The 13,450-nt window shown below is 43.0% G+C and overlaps 2 protein-coding genes across 2 annotated transcripts in view; both read right to left on the bottom strand.

Annotated features, from left to right (window-relative positions):
- Nucleotides 1-13,105, bottom strand: part of LOC145404038 (uncharacterized) — a 63,241-nt gene extending 50,136 nt beyond the window's left edge. The window contains exons 1-3 of the mRNA XM_080275641.1: nucleotides 13,003-13,105; nucleotides 7,684-7,999; nucleotides 4,170-4,311 (exon numbers count right to left, since the gene is read on the bottom strand). Coding sequence (XP_080131767.1) covers nucleotides 4,170-4,311; nucleotides 7,684-7,997 — 456 coding nt within the window. The 5' untranslated portion in view covers nucleotides 7,998-7,999; nucleotides 13,003-13,105. The remainder of the gene's footprint in view (nucleotides 1-4,169; nucleotides 4,312-7,683; nucleotides 8,000-13,002) is intronic.
- LOC145404129 (iris-like) overlaps nucleotides 38-13,450 on the bottom strand; it is a 36,982-nt gene continuing 23,569 nt past the window's right edge. The window contains exon 7 of the mRNA XM_080275757.1: nucleotides 38-386. The gene's annotated coding sequence lies outside the window, so the exon portion shown is untranslated. The remainder of the gene's footprint in view (nucleotides 387-13,450) is intronic.

Raw genomic sequence — 13,450 nt, 5'->3', positions numbered from 1 at the left:
CTTTTCAGCTTTTCCATATATCTCTTCATCTCTATCTGTTTCAACATCCTCGTTTCACTTTGTCACCATCACACCTCTCAGTCGGGCTGTTCACACTTCCATTCCTGTCTGCAGACTGTCTGCATTCCTCTTCTCTGTCCACACCATTGTTTCACCCAGCAGTTCTTGTCATTCCTTAATTTCCAGTTATTTCTTATTATTCTGTGTCAGCGTTTTATTTCTCTCTCAGCCCTTTAAGTTTTCTCCATCCTCAGGTGTTCACCTTTCTCCATTTTTGTCTCCAGTCCCCCAGCGTGTGAGTCATTTTCATTTCTCTGTCCTCATCTCCCCTTTAATTCATGTTTGTCTTTTATGTCTCAGCTTCTCAATCTCTCCATCCTCCATTCCTCAACTCTTCTCCACCCCTTATCCCTGTCTTCCTCCACTCAGTGAGCTGGGGTCCCTGTATGAACCCATGAACAGGAGGCTTGTGGTCTCACGGTCAACAATAATATACAGGAAGGGTCGGTCGCAGTGGAAGGGAATGGGTCGTGGGCGATGACCGACACTCGTTATAAAGACTACTCCAAATGCTGTTGCTGCTGCTGCTTCTGTGCCCTCCTCATTGACCTCCACAAAGGCTTTGTGAATGGCTCGAGATACCACCAGGTTGGGGCTGAAGACTGAGAGGTCACTTAGCTGCACGTTAAAGAGGTCAGTGATACCCATGCTTTCGAGCCCCTGTGGATTACAGGTGTTTGGTCACCACCAGATGATAATATTTAACATGTAAAGGACCTCTCGTTGTGAAGGAGTTGACAATCATATTATTCAAAATATAAATGACATATATGTTAGTGAAGGAGTTGATAGATACTATGTTAGCTATATCTATCACTTGTAGTAAAAAGGTCCCCCAAACTAAATAAATCTTCTGGAGTTAGGAGTAATATTCATAAGCTGATAGTGGCTTGGTATGTTCCTCTGTATACTTGAAACAATTTGTCCAGAGGAGTGTGACAGACATGCACTGAGTATAGGACAGGCATGTGAAATAGTAGGCAAACTTACCGGGTATTCTTTATCTTTACTTGAACAATCCATTCTTCCTTACCTGTATAAGCTCGGTCGTCAGCGTCTTTTCCATCTTGAACCTTGGGAGCCTGACGTCAACACGCTGTCTGGAGAGGCGAGATCGGTCTGCCACATGCTGGAGGGCTGAACCACTCAAGCCACTCACCATCCTTGTCCATCCTGCCTCACCCTCCTCCTCAGGAAGCATAATGAACATAGAGATCTTGTCACCGGAATAGGGAAGTTCCAGAACATGGGCGCTTAGTTCCTCTGATTTACCTGTTGAGAAAGGTTTGGGTGATTATGCATTTTTTTTCCTTAGCAGTTCTGTATACTTGTTGTTGGCCATGTGTTAGCAATGGACAAACATAAATTAGTCCTCTCCTAGTAACCATGTGTCTCTTATTCTTCAATATTTCCGTATACTGTATGCTACATACTGCAGGTTATGTGCTGGGTACCTGTACTTCTAAAAGGTAGAGCTTTATTTTCCCCTCCTTCATGAGGTTGGAAGATATTTGCCACAACTGAACAAAATGAATGTACATAATTTTAAGACCATACCAGGGTTTTGAAGGCCTCACCTATATGGGAATGAGTACATGGTCCACTTCAATGGACATTTTTTTTTTCTACTTTTTACCGAATTTGTGATCTCACCCCATCTCATCCTTTAGATGAGAAAGCAGATGATCATTTTCCATTCCTCCCAGTGTCATGATATTATTCAGATGTGAGTGAATCATAAGAGCATAAGGTTTTTATGATGGGGTGGGATGGGATCCAGCATTAACTGTTCTTTTTCTTGCAGCCTCAGTCTGAAATGAACATGATTCCAGAGGCATGCAGGAAACCAGCCACTGTGACTCGTTGCCTCCATAGATCTTGTGTTGAAGTTACATTGAAGGGTTGTCTTGTTTAATGTTAAAAAATATACATATATTCTGATATGGTTTGAATGAAGAATGAATGGATGTTAAGACCTTTTCGCGGGGTACTCTGCTGATATTCTCTCTTGAATTCGTGTTATCCCTTTTTTGGATCCTACCCACACCATCTGTAAGTGGCAAACATGACCTCAGTGATGATCATTATGATGATTATAAAAAAAAAAAACTGATTTATGATAAGAGAAAAGAATTAGAAAATTTTGGATGTGATTATGATGACAGGAAAACTGTTGTAAAACTGAGGAATATGACATCTGTCATGGTTAGCATTAATAACCCAGCAGTTACAAATGAACAACCTCCCCTTTAAGTAGGAAGGAATGTTGAATGTTGCCTCCATTTTATTAGCTTACAGATACCTCTATGGCAAATGCTTAAAGTTTCATCCATTGTGCCATCTCTCCACGCCTTCCTCCTTACTACATGGACTACATGGGTAGTGCTCATGATCTGGCTGTCACACTCACACTGCACAACTTCTGCCTGTCACACTTCCTTTATTCCCCAAACTGCTTGATTTTGGAAACTCGCTTCCCCAGATTAGTTTCCTCTCATGTTCACTGACAGATTTTTTTTTTTTTTAAATGAATGGAGGACACCAGTAATCTGGTGTATGGAATGTTTTTTATTTAAATTGCTTTTCCTTCATCTGTTGATGTTCTGTTAAAAAAATTAATGCTAAGATAATACTTCCCAGGTTTTGCCAGTTCAAGATATTATGATTATATAGAATATGCTTATTTATTTATTAGTATACCAACTCTTGCGGATGGAAGTGAAGCTTGGACCTTGTTGGAAGGACACAAGTCAAGAGTGAGAGCAGTGGAAATGAGTTATTTGAGAGGTGCATGTGGAGTCACATGGAGAGACAGACTGACAAATAAGGAAGTGAAGGAGAGTTGTGGTGTGGATGTGGATGTGATAGGAAGCGTCAGGAGAAGCACTTTGAGATGGTTTGGCCATGTGCAGAGGATGGAGAGCCAGAGATTGACGAGGAGAGTGTATGTGAGTGAGGTGGTGGTGGGGGAGAGGGAGGAGGAGTCCAAGGATGAGAGGGAGGGATGGAGTGGAGAGGTATATGAGAGAGGGGGGTTTGAGCTGGAAGCAGGACAGTGAAATGGCGGGGGACAGTGCGATATGGAGGCGATTTGCTTGTGACCACCGCTTACGGGATTCAGGCGTCTGGCAGTGGATAGACAGATAGACAGACATATATTATTTTATGTACTTAATGAATAGGGAGGGTACCATATAACGCCTGCTTATACATAAGCCTCCAATACTAGAGAGAGAGGGAGGGATTACCATACATAAGCGACGTTGTCTGCGTCATCATGGGAACGGACTGCGGTTGTGAGTTGGGGGTGACCTTGAAATCCATTGGTCTGGTTGCACGGGCCTCAAATTGGTTGGTCCAGTTGCCTTTGAAGTAAACGGCGTTGACCAGCACCATGACGGCGTCTTTAATGAAAGACTCAGATACCAGGTCTTTGATGCGGTCCTCTGTGGTCTCTGACACAAAATTGTTGATGAGCTGCGCTGTGCCTTGTGGCTGTGGGAGGGAAAAATCATCAGAAAAAGAGACGAGGAATGGTTTGGGAGGGAGAAAAATTGTTAGAGGAGGGAGCTAAATGCAAGTTTCTGTAAACTCCTTGTTTCTTTAAATTATTAATAACACTTAATGGCAGAAATAAATCCAGTCACAGCATCAGATACATTTTGAAGCTTATTCGTTGCCTTGAATATGATTTTTTAACATTTGAGAAGGTAATCTTTCTTGCTGGAACATAACCTACATTTTGTGATTTTCATTTAATGATACTGTTTGTCAACACAACTTTAATGTTCATATCCATGTAACCACTAAGAAATGTTAATAATCTTACGAGATATACAGGGAACAGGTTAAATGTCGACAAAATCAAATCCTTCTAGATCAAGAAGTCTATACGAAGCTGGATAAAGTAGTTTGAAGGTAGCAAAATTTAGACTAATATCTCATTTTAATGACATGATTAAGTTAGCGAACATACACAGTAATGCCATCAAATGACATGGTTAAGGCAGCAACTGTATACAGCACTGTGTCATCATAATGGTATTGTTAAGGTGACTATATAGCCTGTTCCCCTGAAAACATAGTAGTTTATGATTTTTAGCACTTACATCCCCTTTCATGGCTACGATCTGAAGCAGCTCATGCAGGTGGTCAGTAACACACTGGCGAAGAGTAAGCCCGTCATCCACGTAGATCCGGTTTGCGTCCTTGAAGGTGAAGTTGGCCCCTGCTATTTGTCTCTGTGTGGTACTGTTAAAGTGAAACTGTGGTTAGGCTGCTGTTATTACAGTACATGTACTGTATACCTCTCCACTCCATCTCTCCATCTCTCCATCTCATCCACAGTCTCCCCCTCCCTCTCCCCCCCTCCACCTCACTCACATACACTCCTCGTCAGTCTGTCGGTCTCCATCCACTCCATAAGGCCAAACCACCTCAGTGTATTTCTCCTAACGCTTTCTATCACATCCACATCCACACCACAACGCTCCTTCACTTCATCATTTATCAGTCTGTCTTTCCATGTGACTCCACATGCTTCTCTCAAACAGTTCATTTCCATCGCCCACTCTTGACTTGTGTCCCTCCAACAAGGTCCAAGCTCCACTTCCATTCATTAGAGTGGAGTTGGTATCACAATACTGTCATGCAGCGACTTTTTTACTTCCATGTCCACTTCCCTGTTTCTTATCACAGCTTTCAAAGAACCAGCAACCTTTCTTCCATGTTTTACCATCCTTACTTATCACTACCCAAGTACTTAAACGTACTCACATTTTGCATTTATTCCAGATCCAACCCCACTACATTCAGTGACTTCATTTCTCTCGCAGACCATAGCTTTACTCTTCCCAACATTCACCTTCAGATTCCATTTCTTACACACTCTACCAAACTCATTCACCAAGCCTTGCAAGCTCCCTTTCGTCTTCACTTAGCAACACAGTATCATCTGGTAACAACAGTACAGGGAGTTTCCAGATGCTGCCCTCTCTCATTTGAGCCGCTCCAACATCCAGAGCCCTACCTTGTATCTCTTTTATAATCCCATACATATACAGATTGAACAGTCATGGGGACATGACACATCCCTATGTCAATCCAACCTTTAGATAGAAAAATTCACTCAGTTCACTGTCCACCTACACTGTAGCCTTAGCACTCTCATACTACTCTTCAGGCATTCAGCAACTTCCTTTTTACTCCATATATTCTTAATACTTTCCGCATTCCTTGTCTATTCATCCTTCCATATGCTCTCTCCAAATCCAAGAAGGCCACACACAACTTCATTCCCTTCTGTAGAAACGTTTCCAATAAAGACCTAAAAATGAGTATCTGACCTACACAACCTCTTTCCTTCCTAAAACCTACATGGTCTTCTCCTACTAATTCCTCTGTTATTTCCCTAACTATGTCAGTAAGTGTCCAACCGTTACTTTTCCTTTACACTAAGAAAACAAATGCCTTTTTGATTACCACACACTTCTTTCTCCGCTTTTCCTTTGTACAGGGGAATAATTATACCTGACATCTAATCCCCCGAGACTCTATCCTCCTCCCAGGCCAATCTACACATCTTCCACATCCATTCTACTACTCTCTCTCTCCCATGCTTCAGCATTTCACCACACACTCCATCAATTCCTGGTGCTTTCCCCATTTTGACTTTCTTCATTGCTTCCACAACTTTCATGGTACTGATATTTCTTCCTCTCTTCTCACATCCCTCCTTCTCCCAGCCATTCCTCAGCCACGTACAGTATACTATCATTACTGTCATTCTCTGTGTTCAACAGTTCCTTAAAGTGTTCTCTCAATCAGCTCACTTTTCTCCCTTCTCCACTAGCTGTTTACCATCTTTATCTTTCACTCCCCAACTAACTTCTTTATCACTCTGTCTAACGCTCTGTACTTCTTTCTAAAAAATTTTCTTACATTCTTTCCAATTTACGCTCAAATTCCATCTAAATTCCTCATCCACTGTCTTCATTCTCTTGTTAATGTTTTCACCTCTCTCTTCCTCTCTACATATATTTCACTCTTCCGTCTCTCAATTTCCTCCTCGACCCCGTTCCTCATCCACTCACTATATGCTTTCTTCTTTTGTTCCACAGCCTGTCTCACCTCTTCATTCCACCATGGTGTTCCTTGCACCCCCTTTTGTCTCCTGTACACCACACACACCACCTCACATGCTGCACAGATTTCTTCTGTGAATACCTTGCACACACCTTCCACGTCCCCCTTCTGCTCCAAATCTTATTTACCTAGTCGCTCCTTCACTTCAGTCTTTATTCTGCCTTTTTCCATCCACTTGCAACCTTTCTACCCTCCTTACATGAAGTACTTCATTGTATCCTTCCCTTCTTCGATTCCTCTATTTCATTTGAACCTTGACTTTCACCACCACCAAGTGGTGGTCAGAAAGTTCACTTCCCCAACCTCTGTATGCTCTTGCAGCCATTACACACCTCATTCTGTCTTCCACACTCTCTTAATCAATCATTGCCTTCCGTTCATTCAGTTCACCACCCACCCTTCTCATCACTGGCCACATACATCAGTGGATCATTTTGCGTCTAAAGAGGGTATTGGCTGTCACCAACCCCCTCCATGCACAAATGTCCACTGCACTGCCATTCTCGTCCACTTCTGGTGCAGGCACATCCCACTCACCAACTACTCCATCCTTCTTCACATTCCCTACTTTTCCATTCATATCTCCGATCAAAAAGACTCTCTTATCCCTTTCAAACTCTTCCATGCACGGTTCCACATTAGTCCAGAACTCTTCTTTCACACTACTTGCACGATCTTGCGTTGGTGGATACACACACACAATCACCCACATTTGTAGTCCAACTTTCAATATTAACCACACAATCCTTTAGCCAACTGCTCCATACTCTCTTATATTCTCCTTCTATCTCTTGCACACAACAATACACACTCCTTGTTTTGCCCTCTCATTCTAATCCACTATCGCGCATATACCCCATCCATATTCCGACTCTCTGACACACTCATCTCTCCATTTAGTTTTGGTTATTCCACATACATCCACTTTTGCACCCTCAAGCACCTGGACAGTCTTTCTGTCCTTCACCTCATCATTTGCACTCCTTACATTCCCTGTCGCAATCCGTACCATGTCCTTTGTTCGGTCCTTAGTCGTCACCTGTTAGTCTATCCTGGTCAGTGTAGGGCTTTAATTTTGCTATCAGTACTGAGCACTGGACTATATAGAGACTATGTACTTTCAATATATCCCCAAATAGTTAATATTATCAAAGTAAAAATCTTTGCGTTCAAAGTCATGTTACTCAAAGCTACTGATAAATTGCCATCACCTCAGAGCACCTGAATGACTTGGTATTGCCACTGGCCCCCATATACAGTAAGTTTTTCTTGTGTCTCAGTTTTGACATGATATTTGAGCCTGCAGTAAATTCAGAAAAACTGCCTATTAAAGTTCCTTTGATACTTATCAGGGTATTTGACAGTTTTCCCCAATTGATATTGTCACTTGTATAAAAAATGTGATAGAGCACACCTCCAAGTATGAGGGTTGAATATTAATTCAGATTCATAGACAAAGCTCCAAGTATTCATACTCACATATTTTTCAAGTTATTAATCAAGTGCAGAGTCTTCATTTTGCCATCAACCTTGAGTGCCTGACTAAGCTGAGCTTCAGTATTACCACGGGCCCCCAGGTAGGCAAGACTGAGAGCAGACCAGATGCTGTAGGGCGAAAAGAAGAGGTTTCCCGTCCCATCCAGATGGCGGTAAAGCTCGGCACCTAGATGGCTGATCCCTGAGAGATCCTGGACAAACTGCGCTGGCACGACGTCATTGCTGGTGAAACACTGTGGATGGACCTCTACTGCCGCCAAAGCCACCAGTAGTGATACCACCACAACTGCGTGCATCTCTGTAAGGTAGGAGTGGGGTTAATGTTTGTGGACGTTTAAGCCCGCCATTTAACGAACTACTGTGATTGGGGAAACTACAGGCAGTTTTATCAGAAAGTTTGTTAACTGTTCAAACGTATCTTAGTTTATGAACCGGCGTTCAGTATATCTTATGATAGTAGAATTGTGGTATCATTGTTTACGTATTATATTTTAAGTTTATGTTTAATACGGTATTGTATTGTTTAATCTCACACCGCTTCATGTTGGTACTGCATATGGAAATGATTCCCAAAGAGTTCATTAGAGCTGAAAATTAGATAAAATGAGGTTTGTTACCGGAACAGTTGTATCTTTCTTTTAAGGTAATTTTAGTTTCAGAACCAGTTCATAGAGCCACAGTTTCTGCTTCACCAAGGTGCAGGAGTAGTACTAGGTCTATTGGTGGTACGGTATATTTTATGTTACATGTTGCCTTTGCAGTAGAAGGTGAAATTTCAATATGTATAGGTCTTTGGGTATGTAGTCATTTCATTTCTACATCTTAGGGCCGTCCAGCACCATACTGTTGTGAGCGTGTGAAGTTCCCTGATGCCTCTTCTGCTCTGGTTATGTCTTGTTCGTTGTTGTACTCATGTGAACTCGAAGTGTAATTAAGGTGTCTGTGATTTGGCAAGGATATGATTCGTGAATCATGACATGCCATCACTCACACTGTCTATTCATCTACTCGACTACCGAAAGATCATGCTTAGGATTACAGTACATGTTCTGTGCGTTATTTGAAAGCTGGGGAATGGCTGGGAGAAGGAGGGAGGTGAGAAGACAGGAAGAAATCAGTAGGACAGAAGTTGTGGAAGCAATGAAGATAGTTAAATTGGGGAAAGCCCTAGGAATTCATGGAGTGTGTGGTGATATGCTGAAGCATGGGGGAGAGATAGTAGTAGAATGGATGTGGAAGGTGTGCAGATTGGCCTGGGAGGAAGGTAGAGTCCCGGAGGATTGGAAGTCGGGTGTAATTATTCCTTTGTACAAAGGAAAAGGGGAAAATGAAGTGTGTTGTAATCATAGGGGCATTTGTCTTCTTAGTATAATAGGAAAGGTGTATGGTAGGATACTTATCGATAGAGTTAGAGAAAGAACAGAGGAATTAGTTGGAGAAGAACAGGGAGGCTTTAGGAAGGGAAGAGGTTGTGTAGATCAGATATTCATTCTTACATCTTTAGTGGAAAAGTTTCTAGAGAAGGGAAAGAAGTTGTATGCGGCTTTCATGGATTTGGAGAAAGCATATGACAGGGTGGATAGACAAGGATTGTGGAAAGTATTAAGAATATATGGAGTAGATGGGAAGTTGTTGAATGCTGTGAATAGTATGTATGATGGTGCTAAGGCTGCAGTGCGTGTTGATGGTGAACTAAGTGAATTTTTCTCTTTGGAGGTAGGTTGAAACAGGGATGTGTCATGTCTCCATGGTTGTTCAATCTGTTCATGGATGGGGTAATAAAAGAGGTACAAGATAGGGTAATGGATGTTGGAGTGGCCCTGGTGAGAGAGGATAGTGTTTGGAAACTCCCTTTACTCTTGTTTGCGGATGATACTGTGTTGTTGAGTGAAGACGAAGGGAAGCTGCAAGGCATGGTGGATGAGTTTGGGAGAGTGTGTAAGAAACGGAATCTAAAAGTGAATGTAGGGAAGAGTAAAGTGATGGTCTTTGAGAGAGGTGAAGTCAGTGAATGTACAGCGAGGTTGGGTGGTGAGGAATTGGAAAATGTGAGTACGTTTAAGTACTTGGGTAGTGTGATGAGTAAGGATGGAGGTTTGGAGGGTGAAGTGCTTGAAAGGGTACAGCAGGGAAGAAAGGTTGCTGGTTCTTTGAAAGCAGTGATAAGAAACAGAGAAGTGAGCATGGAAGTGAAAAAGTTACTGCATGACAGTATTGTGATACCAACTCTAACGTATGGAAGTGAAGCTTGGACGTTGTTGGAAGGACACAAGTCAAGAGCGAGAGCAGTGGAAATGAGTTATTTAAGAGGAGCCTGTGGAGTCACATGGAGAGACAGGCTGACGAATGAGGATATAAAGGAGCGTTGTGGTGTGGGTGTGGATGTGATAGGAAGCGTTATGAGGAACACACTGAGGTGGTTTGGCCATGTGGAGAGGATAGAGAGTGAAAGACTGACGAAGAGAGTGTATGTGAGTGAGGTGGAGGGGGGAAGAGGGTGGGGGAGGCCGAGGATGAGATGGAGGGATGGGGTGGAGAGGTATATGAGAGAGGGGGGTGTGAGTTGGGAGCAGGGCAGTGAAATGGCGGGGGACAGGGCGACTTGGAGGCGATTTGTTTGTGGCCACCCCAAACGGGATTGAGGCGTCTGGCAATGGATAGATAGATATTTCTTCTCTCAAGGTTTTTACCCTTCATCGTCTTCTTTTACTGCAAACGCTGTCTCACCTTTCGTGGGGTGCTATTAGTGTCACACTTCTTCGTCCTCACCCTATTCTTTCCAGATTCGATAATGGTTGCTAAATCTGTTCTTTTGCCTCCACTCTCACTCTTTCAAAGCTAGATTCTCTTCATCATGCTGGTTTTCGCTTAGCTTTTAGTGCTTTTCGGTCGACTCCCGCTACAAGTCTTTGTGCTGAATCAGGCATTTCCTCCCTCTCTTATCGTCGTTCTCTTCTCGGTATCAGGTCCTATACACGTCTCCTCCAGTTCCCAACAAATAAGTTACTCCATCCTCCTAGCCCTGTCCAATGCTGTCTTCACTTGGTCTCCCATCTCCCATTTTCCCTTCGCGTCCCCACCCTTCGTCAGACATATTGATTTTGCCTTGCCTCCTATTCTTCCACTACGTCCAGTTTCCAGCCCACCTTGACTTCTACCTCCTTCTGTGGTCTGCCCTTCTTTTTTTCCTTGTTCTAAGACTTTTTTTTTTCTTTCCTGATACCTTCTCCCTTTTCTCGAAGATACCAGTATATCCTGTCACTCTTCTGCCACCCATATCTTTACTGACGGCTTTAAATTTTGTCATGGTGTAGAGTTTGCTGTTGTGTTCCCTGACTTCTTCGAATGTACACTTCCCTCCATTGCAAGTATCTTCACCGCAAAACTGTATGCTATTCTGTTTGCTCTGAAGTCTCTTCTTAAATTCTCTTCCTCCGCCATTATATCTTCTCCGATTCTTTCAGTGCGCTCACCTCCTTACACGCCACGCCTTATTCTCCCTCTCTAATCATCCAAATTCAGGAGTGGCTGTTCCGTCTTTACGTAAAAAGTCAGTTCGCATCTGCTGGGTTCCTAGCCATATTGGGATTACAGGTAGAGAACAGGCGCGCTCTGCTACTTTCTCCTCTAGGTCCACCCTCTGCCCCATTCCTACCTTTGATTATTTCACTCTTCTAACCCGTTTCTTCCGTGATCGGTAGCATTCCACGTGGAACCAACAGGTTCTCAACAGACTGCATAGTGTTAAACCCTCTGTTCTTCCTTGGCACACATTAACCCACCCCAGTCGTCGATGTAAGACCATCCTTGTTCGTCTTCGCGTGGGTCACACCCGCCTGACTCATGGTCATTTGATAAGCCATGACCTTTAGCCTGTCCGCTCACTTTGTAACTGTCGTATGGCTGTCCGTCATCTTTTTCTGTACTGCCCGTTTACACTCCAAGAACGTTTCGCAGGTTTCCTCTTCTTTTCCTCACTATTTCGGTCTCTACAACTCACTGATTTCGTAGGAGACTCTCCCACTGTTTCTAATTCTAATATTATCACTTTTCTTACTACTCTTCATGTCACACATTTATTATACTTATTTACCCCGCTCCCTTCTACCTTTGTGCCATATTATGACTTGGTTCTTCATTATTCCTTGTTTCCCTCCTTCCACAGACTAAAATATAGGTGGAGTACCAATGGACGCCTTGAAAGCCGATGTTACCAAGAATCGACAACGCAAGACGAGAAGGATCTTGTCTCCAAATTATAACCGAGTTTGCCCCTAGATGTGTTGCCGGCCCAGGTCGGCAATTATTTTCAGACGTAGTAAGCGCCCGTGCAGCTGCGTAGTAACACTGGGGAGGAAGAGACTAGGAAGATAGGGAAAGTGGAAGGGGAGGAGGACGAGAAGAAACGAAAAGGGGGGGGGGAAGGAAGAGGTAGGACGGAAGGAAAAATTGCTTGAATGAAGGGGAAAGTAGTCAAGGGAGAGACAAGGGACTGAATATGAATGGGAAGGACAAAAAACATACAGGTCTACTTTAACTTAACAGTTTTAAGCATGCTTTGGATGGTTTGCTTTGCCCGACATCACCGCCGCGAAGCTCTGCACTTTCAGCCCGTGTTTTGCGTGATTCGTATGGCCGAGGAACACCACTTTGTCACAGAAGAAGTGACTCAATGACTTTGCCTTATATCTATCTGTCTGTCTATTGCCAGACGCCAAAATCCCGTAAGGGGTGGCCATTTGACCGTGAGTTATTTGTTTTACGGGAAGGGGCACTAACCCTCCACCAGCCCACTTGCTGACACGTAGGGAGCACGTATGGTTTGGTTATATGGTTACCACCCAGCGTTGTAAATGGTTTCTTGTTTAACAGGAAACCATTTGGCTTGTCACTCAATGTGAAGCCACCTGTAAAGGAAAGAGAAGCAATAAGAAATGACAGGAAAGATGGGAGAAATAGGAAGAGAGGAGGGCAGGCACAGAAAAGAATGATAAAGGCAAAGGAAGAAGTAGGCAGCACTACATCAAGTGAGTGGATGATGGTCGCCAATATACTTAATAAAAATATTGTATTTTTAAAATCATATAACGCGATCTGATATTCACGCCAACATTTGATTATTTTACTCTGCTGAAGGATATGAGAGCAGTTAACCTTTCATTGTTATGAACAGCATAGGCATTTCATAGAGACTGACATCAAACGTTTATCTTCAACTGAATGAAGTACGAAGAAGCCAGTGGTATCTCAAGATTTGTCGGGGTAATAGTCTATGTCTTAACTTTAAGTCAAGTCACTAACCTGTTAATATTCAGAGATCTTGTACCACAATTATCCACAGCTGTCACTATGGCACTCAAATAGTTTGAAGACTGCAGGAAGCTGGTACAGCAGACGTCAACCCTTACCCGCTTCTTGTTACGCACTGAACCTTGGTCATTCGTAGGTGCCATTATATACAGCAATATTTTCCTACTTCCAGCAACCGCCCCACCTCTGTTACGGCAACCACTTATCTAGGAATTACTTCACTAAAGAAATATAACTCGATTGTGTTTCGACGTGTTTTTTTGACGCATAGGTTGTTTTTATTGCATTCGCGACTCATTGGTATCGGTTTCCGGTTTCTCATTCCAAGGTTACATGTTGATCAGTATTTTTTCTCACCCCATATTTCATTTTTTTTTTTTTTTTGTAATGCTGTAAGTGACCTACAGCAATTGTTCCAGCACACGTGTGGATGCTTCTT

The sequence above is a fragment of the Coenobita brevimanus genome, chromosome 62, assembly GCF_032717465.1.
Source record: "Coenobita brevimanus isolate Jiangsu-jjx chromosome 62, ASM3271746v2, whole genome shotgun sequence".
In the NCBI taxonomy this organism is placed as follows: Eukaryota; Metazoa; Arthropoda; class Malacostraca; order Decapoda; family Coenobitidae; genus Coenobita; species Coenobita brevimanus.
The sequence above is the reverse complement of the archived record's forward strand: the minus strand, read 5'-3'. Positions and strand labels throughout refer to the sequence as shown.